We start from the raw sequence: 13959 nt of genomic DNA, 5'->3' as shown, positions 1-13959 counted from the left end.
GGACAAACTTGAGAATGGATCAGGAGGTCTGAGGCAGAGCCAAGAGCCAAGAGTGGAGACCCCCAACTCCTGCTATGCCGAAGAGATGCTTAACAATGTGGATGAAGGTGACAGGCTCCCCTCAGAGCTCAGCTCATCTGCACCACAATGGTGATGACTCTTGGCATTGGAGCCAGTGAGAAGTGGAGCCCAGATCTGCCATTTTCAGTGGGTGGTCCTAGACAAGATGCCCAGGCTCCAGATGAAGCTATGCTCCACCTTACGAACTCTTCACAGGAGAGTGGATGAACAAATTTGGGGCAAATTAAACAAAGCAGTGGTTTTCTTTTTAAATGAAGTTGGGCTGGAGGGGTGGTAAAGAGCACCTTCTGCTCTTCCAAAGCACCCAGGTTGGGTCTGAGTCCCACCACCCATGTAGTGGCTCACAACTGTTTGCAACTCCAGATGCAGGGGACCCACTACCCTCTTCTGGCCCCCATGGGCACCAGGCATGCACATGCAGACAGACATACATGCAGACAAACTCTTATGCACGTTTATTTTTAATGTTGATCTTTATAAACTGTCACAGAAAAAAATACCCAAGTGACATTAAGAGTTTGCAGAATGGAACCATCTAGAAAACTACTTTTTCCTCTCTCCAGGAATAAATTTATATATAAATTTACAGAAATTGCTGAGAAATAGAAACTTACCAATTCAGTACTTGGGGGAAGGGGAATGTGGCTTTCGGTTTTTTCTCTTAGGCTTAGGTTTTGTTTGTTTGTTTTAATTCAATACATTCATTTTTCATATGCTGTGTGCCCTGTGCATGCCACAGAACATGTGTGGAGCTCCGAGAAACATGTGTGGGGATTGGTTCCCCTCTACCATGTGGGCTCTGCGACTGAACTCAGGTTCCAGGCTTAGCAGTGAGTTTCTCTAGCCACGGAACCATCGTGCCAGCACAGGATTTTTGTTTTATTTTGTTTATCACAAATCTATTCAACTACTACTGATTACAATTTAATACACCTTAAAACTACACTTAAAATATTATCTGTCCATCTGGGGGATGGATCCATTAACACATTCACTTTATATCCAGGCATGAGGACCAGAGTTCAGATCCCTAGAATGCACATGAATGCTAACTTGGCCCAGAGGCCCACTTGCCCTTTCAACCTCAGAAGATGTAGTCAGGATTCCAAGAACAAGCTGGCTGGGAGTCTAGGCAGAGTGGTGCACTCTGAGCGTCATTGAGAGACCATGCCTCAAAAAGAAGAAGGTAGAAGACCAGAGATTTCCCTCAGCCCTCACAAGCATGGGCATGCACATGCATACCTGAAAAAAATGAAATGTTCCGATTTTCTAATGACGTGGTAAAACAATTACTACACATCCCATTGCTCACACAAAGAATGATGGACTCTAAACATCCCAGAAAGACAATGGGAGCCCTCAAGCCAAGCACCAACTCCATGCCTCTCTAACAGTGAGACCATCTGTTGAACGGGGCTGGTTAATCACCTCTCTGCTTTTATATTTCTCACCAGCCAAGGGGCATAACTGAACCCACCTCATAGGGTTACTGAGAAAATTTGCCTTAAGACTGGCAGCCTTGGAGCTAGAACTGAATGCATGGCTCACGCCTTGTCCAGGCCTGCAGCTCCTGGCCCTGGCCAGGCGCTCACTATCAGGGTCCTTGCTGCTCCCCAGTTCCCACTTGGCCTCTGAGGAACCTTCTGTCTACTCTCCCTCAGTCTTCTTGGCCTAGCCTGGCCCAGAAGAGCAGATGTGAAGCCAGCAACAGCTGGCCCTGGCCCCTGGTGTTTCGCTTTGTCGCCTCTTCTCACACTTGGCCCAGAACCTCACAGCCAAAGTGTGGCAGAGAACTGGAGCAGCTGAAGTCACTCTCCCTGCAGCACTGTCCATCAGCGTCCACTGTCTGCAGTGCGCAGCATATCTGCTCAGCTAATCACAAAGGGAGTATGTGGAAGTGAGGCCGTGGAGTTCAGTTTTGTCAGTGGAAGGGCAGTGAGAGACTGATGTTAGAATTGTCTCTGCCGCTAGCACAGACCACTTGCCCTTCCTGCTGTGAGCATATTAATGAGCTAATGACCTCTGTCTGATCGAGTGGCAGCTGGGTGCTCTGTGCTCAGCCTTGCCCTGGGGGCTCAGGTTTTGTTATTCACCTGTCTGCTGGCTTGCTTGTCAGTCATCACCCAGCGGGAGCACCCATCAAGCCCTCCTTGGTTCTGGAGTCCCTTCAAAAGTGTGCTGTTGCAGGGATCCTCTATTGCAATCTCCTTTTTGGTGGCTTTGCCTGAGCAGCTCAAGTATCAAACCTGGGAGGTATTAAAGAGGGTCAGTGCAGTGAGCCTCCTCATAGGATCGAGGCTCCAGTCCTCAGTTCTGCCAAACTGACTTCCCAGCCGCAGCGGGGATTTTGAGGGGCCTCTGCGATTGTTTGCTTATGATCTGTCGGCGTTTAACTGTTGTCATGCTCTGCACTGGACATTAGAGGTGAATACGTCAGCCCTCAGAGAGTTCCTGATCAGTGGAGATGATGTCAGCCAAATGATGATGTAACCACCGGGAGGGAATGATGGGCTGTCGTGAGACGACATTCAGCAGAGGAATCCCATATGGGAAGGGAATGCCACTTAGCAGTACCAAGAGAGCCAGTCTGGGGACTGCTGTTCTCAACCTTCTTTCTCACAGGGTTTGGATTCCTTGAGGCCTGGGGGCTGGGGACAAGGCCTTTCCTGGCCTTGAGGAACTGGTTAGGGTTCTGCAGTGCAGTTAAAACCTGCCTGTTGTGGGTCTGTCTCCAGTACCTCTCCCAGCACTGTGTGAGGCAAGCACTCGAGTTTCACCAAATTGGTGACATCTGTACATTCTGCAACTTTCCCTGGCATATCCGAACAAATGATATGCTTCAACTCCATAGCATCTTATGTGTTCTATGCTTTGATACACACTTGCACAATTCCTTTCAAGGTGAGGATCTCAGGTAAAGTGGAAATGGCACTATAAATATGGGACTGACTGGAACATCTAATTTTAGTTTTATCAGTTGAGTGCTTTACACACACACACACACACACACGCACACACATACACACACATGCACACACACACGCACATGCACACACACATACACACATATCACACATATACACACACGCACACACATGCACACACACACACCAGCTCTTTAAAAATGGGGGAACTACAGAACAACCAGTTTAGTTCTGGGACCTCTGGCCTCCCACTGGTTCTTCTTTCCAAAAGCAGTTTTCAAACATGGAATCCAGGAAAAGCATTGAAGCAAGCTGTCTGGCTTCTCTCCAGCAGTCAGTGGGGAAACCCAGGGACACCCTGGGCTCTGTGCATTGTGGTTCTTCTCCTCTCCTCCCACCCACAGTTTCCACAAAAAGAAATGCAGAATACAAGCCACTGAGGGTGGCCTTTGTCATAGTGGCTGAGCACAGCAGGCTGCTGTTCGGATGCTCCCAATGGAGCCAGCCATGGAAGACTCACGAAGTTACCAGAAAAGTGGATGGAAGGCTGACAGATCGAGACACGGATCATGCCAGCACTCCTCTTGGGAAACAGTTAGCCTGGTGTCTGACTGCAGACACCTCAGTCTTTTCATAGTAGGTCTGAAAATAGCTCAGAATTCTTTAAATGTCTGGAGATGTGGGCGATGAAGAGTTTAGTGAAAAAAAACCCACACCTCCCAAGAACCCCAATTCTGTCCTTGTTATATGCCCCCCACAGGCTGCCTGGATGCCAGGCGCTGTTAGGCTCCCCCACAGCTCTTTGCAGGACCTTGGAACTGGAGTGCCGATCCTGGTCATCCAATATGCAGCTCACAGGGTCCCTTGTGCTATCAACTTTGTGTGTCCCTTGCTCCAAGTCTCCCCAGTCCCTGTTGTCCGTCCTGGCTCCACTGAAAGTCAACCCTTCTCTGAAAGGACCATTTTTCCCCCTTAGAGCTTAAAAGTCCATGTATATTTTCTCCCTCCTGAGCTGTGGCCCCTCATATATATAGTTGGATTTAACATGTGGATAGGGAAGTCACTAATGGGTCTCAGATGATCGAAGATGAGCCTTGAGGGCTTGCAGAAAGGAAGGGGTCAGCTGGCGAGCCTTGACTGGGGTTTACTGGGAATTGTCAAAACAAGAATTAGTGAGGTCTGAGTGCAGGTGAGAGCATTTAAAACAGCTATGGTGGCTGGGACCAGTGTGTGGTGATGCTGTGACGCAAACATTAGTGACACTGGGTTCACAGTTGAGTGAGACCAAGTGTAAGGGACGTCCCTAGACAAGTATCTTCACAAGCAAACTAAAAACCACCACGTCAAAATCACCTGGAGGGCTGGGGTCAGTGCTCAGTAGAGCCCTTGGCTAGAATGTGCAAGGTCCAAGACTACAACTCTCTCTCTCTCTCTCTCTCTCTCTCTCTCTCTCTCTCTCTCTCTCCTAAGAGTCTCATCTACAGATGCCTGACCCTATCTCACACGTCTGGTTTTGTAGATGGATGAGGACTTTGATATGAAGTGGCTCTGCAGTTTGTACCACTTACTATGAACGACGCCTTTTCTGTTTACTGCCCCTGAACTGAATATAGTTCTTGACAATTACTCAGCTGCTGATAAATGATTGCTATGGAGAGTGAACAGATAAATAAGTGGGGAGGAGTCAAGATGACTGACAGTTCCCCCAGTGGACCAGAAGCACTGTGATTCCACAATCAGAAATGAGGAGGATAGGAAATTGGAGCACAGGTGGTAAAGCCACATTAGACATGGTGACTTCTGAATGTGGTTGCCTGGGGCCTAAGCTGGAGTCAGGCTGCAGACCTGGGAGCCATGCATGCTGGCTGAGGCTGCAAGAGTGCCTCCCTTTGACAAAAGTACAATGGAGAAGGTGAGGAGGAGACTGAAGAACCTTTCCAACCAACAGCATGCCCAAGAATTTGACATGGGGAGTACAAAGGAGCTGGAGGTTTTTCTGTGCATCCAGTAGCTTGGAGGACTTGAGAAGTGAGGGGGGCCTCCTGGCCAGGTGTTAGGAAAGGAAAGCTCTCAAGAGTGACAGGGGCAGAAGTGAATCTTGAGCACAGAATTAGGAAACGGGGGGCGGGGTCCTCTGAGGCTGCTGGTAACCCATCTCTGCCTGCTCAGAAGAGAGAAGGAGCTGGCAGATGATGGACTAGCTGAGATCCCTGGCCTTGGGGACTTGGTAGCCCCACGGGTGCTCCTCTGATGCTGGCCATTGGCAGGGGTCACATCCCTTTTTCTGTGTCTCTGTGTCCCCTCTACACACGTGGCTGGAGTTCCTCTCTAGACAACCCCTGCCCACTCAGATAGCCACCCTGGCAGCATAGCCCCTCAGGGAGGGGCCTGAGGATTCCCACTCTCTCTCGGTGACACCAGCAGCTAGTCCACCAGTTAAGCAGAGCTATCATGCTCCTCTGTGTCCCTGAGCACCTGGTGGATGTGTGTGGAATGGCTCTTTCCTCCTTGCCTCACCCCCATGCCGGCCCTGGATTGGCCTCACTGTGGTGGTGGCTGCGGGGAGGCCTGGGCTTTGAAGTTGGTTCCAGTCACATCATAAAGCTAGTTAGGATATCCCACCTCAGTGACAGCAGAACTCAGCTCAGGCTATTCAGAGGTGGCTTTTCTCTGGCCTGTTTGTGTACCTGGCTGCTGCTTCTCAACCACATTGACTTGACTGTTTTTAATTGAAATTTTCTTATTTAATTTTTTGTCATGTTTTCCTTCCCCCAACGCCCACCACATTCTTTTCTACTTTCACACTTTCCAGCAGCCTTGCCTCCTGGACTTTGTGCAGGTCTCTGCGCTGAGAGGAAAGGAGGGAGGGGAGAGAGGAGGGGGAGGGAGGAGGGGGAAAGAGGAGGGGGAGGGAGGAAGGGGAGGGGAGAGAGGAGGAGGAGGGAGGAGGAGGAGGGAGGAGGGGAGGGGAGGGAGGAGGGGAAGGGAGGAAGGAGAGAGGAGGGGGAGGGAGGAGGGGAAGGGAGGAGGGGGAGAGGAGGGGGAGGGGAGGGAGGAAGGGGAGGGGAGAGAGGAGTGGGAGAGAGGAGGAGGAGGGAGGAGGGGGAGGGGAGGGAGGAAGGGGAGGGGAGAGAGGAGGGGGAGAGAGGAGGGGGAGGGAGGAGGGGGAGGGGAGGGAGGAGGGGAAGGGAGGAAGGAGAGAGGAGGGGGAGGGAGGAGGGGGAGGGAGGAGGGGAAGGGAGGAGGGGGAGAGGAGGGGGAGGGGAGGGAGGGAGAAGGGGGAGAGAGGAGGGGGAGGGGAGGGAGGAGGGGGAAGGGAGAGAGGAGGGGGAGAGAGGAGGAGGAGGGAGGAGGGGGAGGGGAGGGAGGAGGGGAAGGGAGGAAGGAGAGAGGAGGGGGAGGGAGGAGGGGAGGGAGGAGGGGAAGGGAGGAGGGGGAGAGGAGGGGGAGGGGAGGGAGGGGGAGGGAGAGAGGAGGGGGAGAGAGGAGGAGGAGGGAGGAGGGGGAGGGGAGGGAGGAGGGGAAGGGAGGGAAGGAGAGAGGAGGGGGAGGGAGGAGGGGGAGGGAGGAGGGGAAGGGAGGAGGGGAGAGGAGGGGGAGGGGAGGGAGGGAGAAGGGGGAGAGAGGAGGGGGAGGGGAGGGAGGAGGGGGAGAGAGGAGGGGGAGGGAGGAGGGGGAGGGGAGGGAGGAGGGGGAGAGAGGAGGGGGAGAGAGGAGGGGGAGGGGAGGGAGGGAGGAGGGGGAGGGAGGAGGGGGAGGGGAGGGAGGAGGGGAGGGGAAGAGAGGGAGAGAGGAGGGGAAGATCCTATTTTCTTTCTGACCTCCACCAGGGTCTCTTGACTCTGGTCTCCTTCCTGATCTCATTAACTGTTGCCTATTTGTCTCTGGTTTTCTCTGTTTTTTCTTGTTTTTTTTTCCCTGTAACTTCTACCTCTCCTTCCTCTCTTTTTCCTGCCCTCTTCCCATCCTCATCCTCTCTGATAGGAATTCCCACAACTCAGAGGTGAACCAGGTCAGCTGCTAACCCAGCCCTGTGTGGGAGAAGCCAGGAGGGCAGTGACACTGAGAAACAACAGAAGGAAGAAAGCAGCTTTTCCCGTCTGCAGAGTCAACGTCCTCAGCAGGAAGCTGAAAGATTCTGAAAGTAAGAGATGAACTGCGAGCATATTATTTTTGAGGAGAAAGTGTTTTGCCTTGTGAGGTGTAAAGCATCTTGGTCCCCAAATATCCCTGATACATGTTTATTCTCCTTTTGGATGGAGAAGTGGAGCCACCCCACTAGATGGGAACGCGGGTCAGGTAGCAGTGCAGTGCCACCTCGGGGTTCTGCCGTAGACCTTCACCTCAGCTTTCCAGGGGTGCAGCAGAATGCGGCGCCCTGCAGTGAGTCAACCTGTGAGGCGGGGTCTTCTGAGCTGCACTGAGAACCTCCCAGTAACGTCTGGGAACAGGGGTGAGCACCCGCCTGGCTTTACAAAGAACAAAAGTGAACCAAGTGGAATACATGTGGCCTCTCCTCTTTGCCTAGAAATTTTTAATAGCAGAAATTTGGATTGCATATAAGAAGTATGAATAACTTAAAGACAATGACTGCTTTTTAAAAACTCAAGGTACTTGAACCAGACACTAGGCCTGAGCCTTTCTCCTTGTCCCTCTCTGCCTGCAGAAGAGGGGTGGAACCCCTGCTCTCCTAAGACATAAACCAGATGTGGGGAGCTCTTGTCTCTCAGGAGGACATTGAGAGGCACGCTGAACTGCTGGTCTCATACCGAGGTAAACAAACACCTTTAAGGATTATCTCATCCAACTTCCTCACTCTGAAGCAGCGGAAAGGGAAGTCAAAAGGCAGGAGTTAAGTAAGGTTCAATCAAGCAGTTCATTGATTCCCCTGTGGCCTCGGGAGAACTCAGCCTACAAGTTCCGGATGGGAAGGACTAGAACCAAATCCTCTAACAATATTCACACCCAACCAGCCTGGTCACTGAGTTACTCTATACCAGGTTTTCAGATTGAAACTCTGGGACAGGGTGGGGCTGTCAGAGCAGGCTGTGGGCACTGAGCAGGGCACTGAGTGAAAAGGAAATCCTTCAGGAGCCTCTGGCCCACTGGGGTCCCAAGAAAATGTAACAAGACTTCTACCAAGCACCTAGTAGAGCCATATCTTAGCAAAAGCTCCTTTCCTGCTGCCTGACAAGAAGAAATGTCAGCCTTGGGGCTGGGGAGACCATCACTTAAATCTCCAAAACCCACAAGTATTCCCAAAGCAAGCTGGCTAGCCAGACTAGCAAAACTGATGTACTCTACGTTCAAGTGAGAGAGCCTGCCTGCATAATAAGGTGCACAGTAATTGAGGAAAATAACCAGCTTTAACCTCTAGCCTCTATACACATGTGAACATTCACACACCACACACACATGTGAACATGAATACACACCACACACACATAAACATGAAAAAATAAAACAAACAAACCAATTCAGTCTTTCAGGCAGTCCCTTGCTTCCTGTGCCCTTGTCTCTGCCATTCCATGTGTAACTGAGGGGCTTTAAGGAAGTTAAATAATTGTTTTCTGTTTAATCTGCACACTTGCAAGGCTGGCATCCTGACATGTCAGTCATGTGCCTCATTCCAGAGTGGAGGCACAGGACTCAGATAACAGCGCAGTGGAGCCGCCAGGATGCTTGCACAGTAGTGTGTTAATGAGTGTTAAAACTGACATTGCAAATACAGCGTTCTCGATGTTTAAAATTACAACCCTGGAACAAGTCATGCTGTTAAAACATACAAGAAATACCAGTTAAGTCTAAGTAGAGACCACACAGCCTGTACAGATCAGTGCTACCCCAAAGTGCAGAACAAATCATTTCCATTGAAATGAAGCAATAATTAACAGGTAGTTCAGTGATTTGAGTGCTGTGATACGTAGAAATAACAAATCCAAATATTAAACACCAATTACTGCCTGATGAGCTGAGCATAAGCTTGGCATTCAACACGCCCCTTCTCTGCAGCAAACCTGGGAAAGGAGGATGTCTGCCGGGGAAGACTAGTGCATCTGTGCAAAAGACGTGTGTCACTTCCAAAATGTCCGTCTCACATGCTGTGAGCAAAGCAGGTCAAATACAAGAGTGAAGCCAGACACACGTACTGTGTGTGTGTGTGTGTGTGTGTGTGTGTATGGGTGTGTGTGTATGTGTGTGTGTGTCCGTCCCACCAAAGGAGGATTGATTACAGGTCACTTTGACAGTTTGATGGGGTCACTTAATCTTTGTAGATTTTACTCCCAAGAACAGGGCAGAAAATTAATCTGCCCTTCCCTGGTTACCAGGAGAAATGTTGTAGTAGGGCATTATTTAACATTGCCAATCAGAGGCTTTGCTGCTGAGCCAGCACTTGTGAACGTCATACCTTGGTGTGGTTTGGTGGTGAGGGAAGGGTTCCCAGAGTCCCACACCATTCTTCACCTTCTGTGGGAAGTCAGTGTCCCAGATTGGGGTGGTTCTCCCTCAAGGTCTGTGAAACCGATGCTTGGAGAACTCAATGCTCCTGGGACCTTTTCATGTACTGGACCGACTGCAGTCTTGGTGGGCAAAGAAATATTCTTTTACAAGTATACATATATGTACAAGAAATGTTTTAAAAAAGTTTCTAAAGCACTTTGGGATTCCCCCAAAGAAAGGCACCAGATAAAGCAAGTCATTACCAAAAAGAAAAGTTAAGTCTTCCAGCTTTCGTACCCTCGTAGATATCCACTCGAGGTCTCTCTTTTTTTGGTGGTAAACCTACTCATTTAGGAAAGTGAGAGCCACTGTTACTCCGCCTCCTGCCCTGTCTCTCCTTTGCATCAGCTCCAGGGTCAGTCATGGACGCCATTACCTTGTGTCAGCAGCTTGGCAGACTGGACCGTCTCGCAGGTGTGCTGTCACCTGCCTTCAGCGCATCTGGGGACAGTTTATAAATGTTCTGTCTTCCAGGGCTGAGGACACTAGCCAACAACAAGAGTTTCCTGTGTAAACTCCAGAAAACAAGCCTGGTCCTCTGACTCCTTGGCAGATTCCTCAGGTTATCTCACATCCTGCTGCTTTGGAATGACACACATAGTGTGTCTGCATGGAGGCACTAGACGGTTGCCACCCTTTGCCCCCCATAAGACGCCAGTCTGTTGAAAGATTTGAACTGGAGGCTCAAGGACATTAAGTGGCCAGTGCATTCATCTAACAAATCGCCCACACTGTAGTAGCCATGACAACTACTAGTACACAATGCCCTCTGAGAAGATCCACTCCATACTCTTGTGAGGTGTGGATTATCCTTACCCGACTAAAACACAAAATGGACCAATTAAGAGTAGGTCCAAACTTTGGATAAAAAGCCTGTTTAATCTCCATATTTGGATCCCTAGATTCTATAGCCTTGCCAAAGACTTAACAATAATGAAAGCCACTGGAAAACCATCAGATTATATAGAGGATGATGGGAAAGAATCATCCTAAGAGGGACCCTGCAGAAGAGGAGCAGGGTGTGTGGGAAAGGAGACAGTGGCTAGCCTTTAACGAAGCTTAATAGGTTGGAAGGTTTCCTGACTCGCTTTAAGGTTTTTAAGAAATTCACAGTTATTTATGTTGTATGAAATAGTAGTTTTTGGCATTATAACTTTCTTTTCTTCTGCCTCTACCCCCCACCACACATACACACAAGAAAACCCTGCAATTGCAATGGAAATAATAACTCCAGGGCTTCCACCTTGGGTAACCCATGCTGCCTTCATGCACGTCTGTATCTTGAATATGCTTCTGTACTACTAGGCTTCCATGTCCCAGCAGGAACTCAAGGCAATCAAAACATCGCACATACTCTCCTGTATCCTAGAAGCAAAACTACCTAAAGAGAATTCTGCTTGGAAATGAAAGGGCTGTCATTTTATGAGCTTTCAGAGCAGGCAAGAAAATGTTTAAGCTACTGCCCTTGCTAGCAACCTAACAATGCTCACCTCGCGACGACAATGCAACACTAACCTGCTCTAGCTGAGAAAGACGCACAACCTTATTTCTAAACATCTCTAAAAAGAAGTTCTTGAAAAACATGCTAATACCAAGACACAGCAAACTTTGGTCAAAATGGCCTGGATTAGGAATCCCAGCCAGAAATAATTGCCTCTATGATTTCTCCAGAAGAAATAGAGACCTGACTGTCTATGAAAGGGCTTAGCCTACATGCTCTGTTTATAGCATCTCAGGGTTTGGGCCATGTTTAACTAACGTCCCTTCCCTAACCTACCTGCTTAGGGAAAAACATTTAGTCTTTACTACATGTGGACTGAATAACATTCTCTTACACTGACACTTAAGAGATACACGTCTATACACATCTTTCTAAAAACTGACTGGCATATCCATGCAAGTCACAAGGACAGGACCAAGTAGAAAGAAGACTTGCATTGGTCAAGTGTGCTTAGCTTACAATCTTTCTGTTTTGGTATTAAAATTGAATGAAAGCAATGGATAAATAATTGAGATTCTGTTTTCACAAGGTTGTGATCCAAATCTCATGATATCCTTGCTGACCTCATAGACAGTTGTGTTTCCACTGGACAGACTTGTCAGTGTTTTTATACAGAGTTCACACAACAACCTCAGAAATACGAGCACAGACAACTCTACTCACAGATAATACTGGGGCATAAACACTAGAATAGTGCACACAGAGGACAGATAAATCAGCATTCTAGATACTCATCTGGCAGAAAGATGAACATTTTATGCCCATGATGCAATGACCAGTGAGTGTCATTTCACTGAAAGGTGCAAAGGCATGGTGTTAGACACACCATCCTCTAAAAAATGCAATCCTCTAAACATTGCAAAGACAACCCTGGGGCTCATATCCCACGCAGCTCTCCCTCCAGGGTCAGAATGACTCCTTATGCCATAACCCTACAGTGCCTGGACTGTGCCAAATGCACTAGAGGCAGATTGTCAATGTATGTCTGAGGATGACACACGCTCCCAGCTAATGGAGAGAATCATCTAAACTCAGTTCACTGGGTGAACTCCTGCTCATGTTTGTCAGGCTTGCCATGAGGGATTTAACTTTATGGGCATAGTAGTCCCTTAAATTGACTGAAGGGACCTCCTTCACTCCATCTCCAAAGTCACAGCTACGCATAGCACTCTCAAGGTGCTTTTGGCGCCGGTAAAAGTGAGAGAACTTATTGAAGATCAAGGTGATGGGCAAGACCACTACCAGGATGCCTGCCAAGATGCAGGCAGAGGCAGTCAGCTTCCCGGCTGTGGTCCCTGGGACCACATCTCCGTACCCCACAGTGGTCATACTGACGGTAGCCCACCACCAACAGGCGGGGATGGTAGCCAGGCCTTCGTTCTCCTCCTTTTCGATGGTATAGGCCACCACAGAGAAGATGGAAATCCCAACCGAGAGGTAGAGCAAGAGCAGTCCCACTTCCTTATAGCTGTATTTCAGGGTGGCTCCCAAGGAGCGGAGGCCAGTGGAGTGTCTGGCCAGCTTGAGAATTCGGAAGATCCTCATCAGCCTCAGGACCTGAGCCACCCTGCCCAAGTTAGCCAAGGTAGGCGAACTCTCCACCACCAGGTTCACCACCAGAGTTATGTAAAAGGGGACAATAGACATAAGGTCAATAAGGTTTAGAGCATTCTTGAAGAACTTAAGAAAGTCAGGGGCCACAGCAAACCGGGCCACCAACTCAAATGTGAACCAGGCAATGCCAAAGTGCTCCACGATTTCGAACCTGGGGTCTTCACCAGGGTTGCCCTGGCTATCAGGGATTTGGAAGTCGGGCAGGCTATTGAGGCACATGGTGATGATAGATCCCAACACCACCAAGATGGAAAGGACGCTGAAGACCCTGCTTAGGACTGAGTAGCCTGGGTTGTCCAATGCCAGCCACAGCTGCCTGCGGAAGTTGCCCAGGGGTTGCCCCATCGAACTTGGACGCATCATTATAGAAGGCCAAGATCTCGTCAAAGGAGGACGTGGTACTCTCCTGGTCGCTCTGTTCGTCCCACTTCTCCTGCTCAGGCTCCACTTTGCGGCCATGATAGCTATAGCTGCAGCAAGAGTCGATGAAGAACTCATTGATACCCCAGTACTCGATCTCCTGGCTGAAGGAGAAGACGCACAGCTCAGCCATGACGTGAAGCTTGCCGGTGTGGTAGAAATGTAAGACGTAGGGGAAGAGCTCTGGGTTACGGTCGAAGTAGAACTCACGCTGGACGTCGTCATAGTCATCACAGAGTTCCAGAATCGCCTCTCGAGAGTGGCAGAGGAGCAGCCGGCCCAGGCGTGTCTCAGGGAAGCGCAGCAGCGTGTGGGAACGCAGCCGTCTCTTGAAGCCGCCCACATTGACCCGGATTTCTCCATCCTCGACGTCGGCCTCGGACACGTCCCACAGGCTCTGACGGGTCATGCTGGAGATGCCCAGGCGCCCGCGCCGCGCGGGGGCGCTACACCTGGAAGCGGAGGGGACCGCATCTGTGTGAGCGCCGGCACTCCCCACCCCAGCCTCTCTTTTTCCTTCTTCCCACCCTCCTCAGGCGGGCCCAGTCCTCTCCAGCAGGGTCTCTGTGTGCGGTCGGGCACTGGGGTGCCGGAATGGTTCTATGGGGGTTGACCCCTTCCCAAGGCAAGGCAAGGGTGTACGTTTCTACGAGTATAGTTGGGCCTCCACCTCCTCCCCGGAGTAGCGTCCAACGGCTCTGAGAGCCCGGGGGGGCTGCGTGCTGACCTTGCCTGTGAGCAGACCAAGGAGACGCCCCCGCCCTCTCGCCGCAGACAGGCGGGACCCAAGCCGAGACGCGCACGGCAGGGATGGGCCAAGAAGGGGGCGCGGAGATTTGGGAGGGGGCGGGGAAATTCACCGCTCCAGTTGGTAAATCTGGGCCCAGGGGGAAGAAGGTCAACTCGGCGTCCCAGTCT

The 13959-nt window shown here is 50.3% G+C and overlaps 1 protein-coding gene across 1 annotated transcript in view; it reads right to left on the bottom strand.

Annotated features, from left to right (window-relative positions):
* Positions 1-8556: 8556 nt before the first annotated feature.
* Kcns2 (potassium voltage-gated channel modifier subfamily S member 2) overlaps positions 8557-13959 on the bottom strand; it is a 6255-nt gene continuing 852 nt past the window's right edge. The window contains 2 exon segments of the mRNA XM_036208678.1: positions 8557-12963; positions 12965-13493. Of these exon segments, the coding sequence (XP_036064571.1) occupies positions 12016-12963; positions 12965-13450 (1434 nt within the window). The 5' untranslated portion in view covers positions 13451-13493 and the 3' untranslated portion in view covers positions 8557-12015.

This window comes from Onychomys torridus, chromosome 16 (assembly GCF_903995425.1).
Source record: "Onychomys torridus chromosome 16, mOncTor1.1, whole genome shotgun sequence".
Taxonomy (NCBI): Eukaryota; Metazoa; Chordata; class Mammalia; order Rodentia; family Cricetidae; genus Onychomys; species Onychomys torridus.
This window is presented reverse-complemented; position numbering and strand designations above follow the sequence as displayed.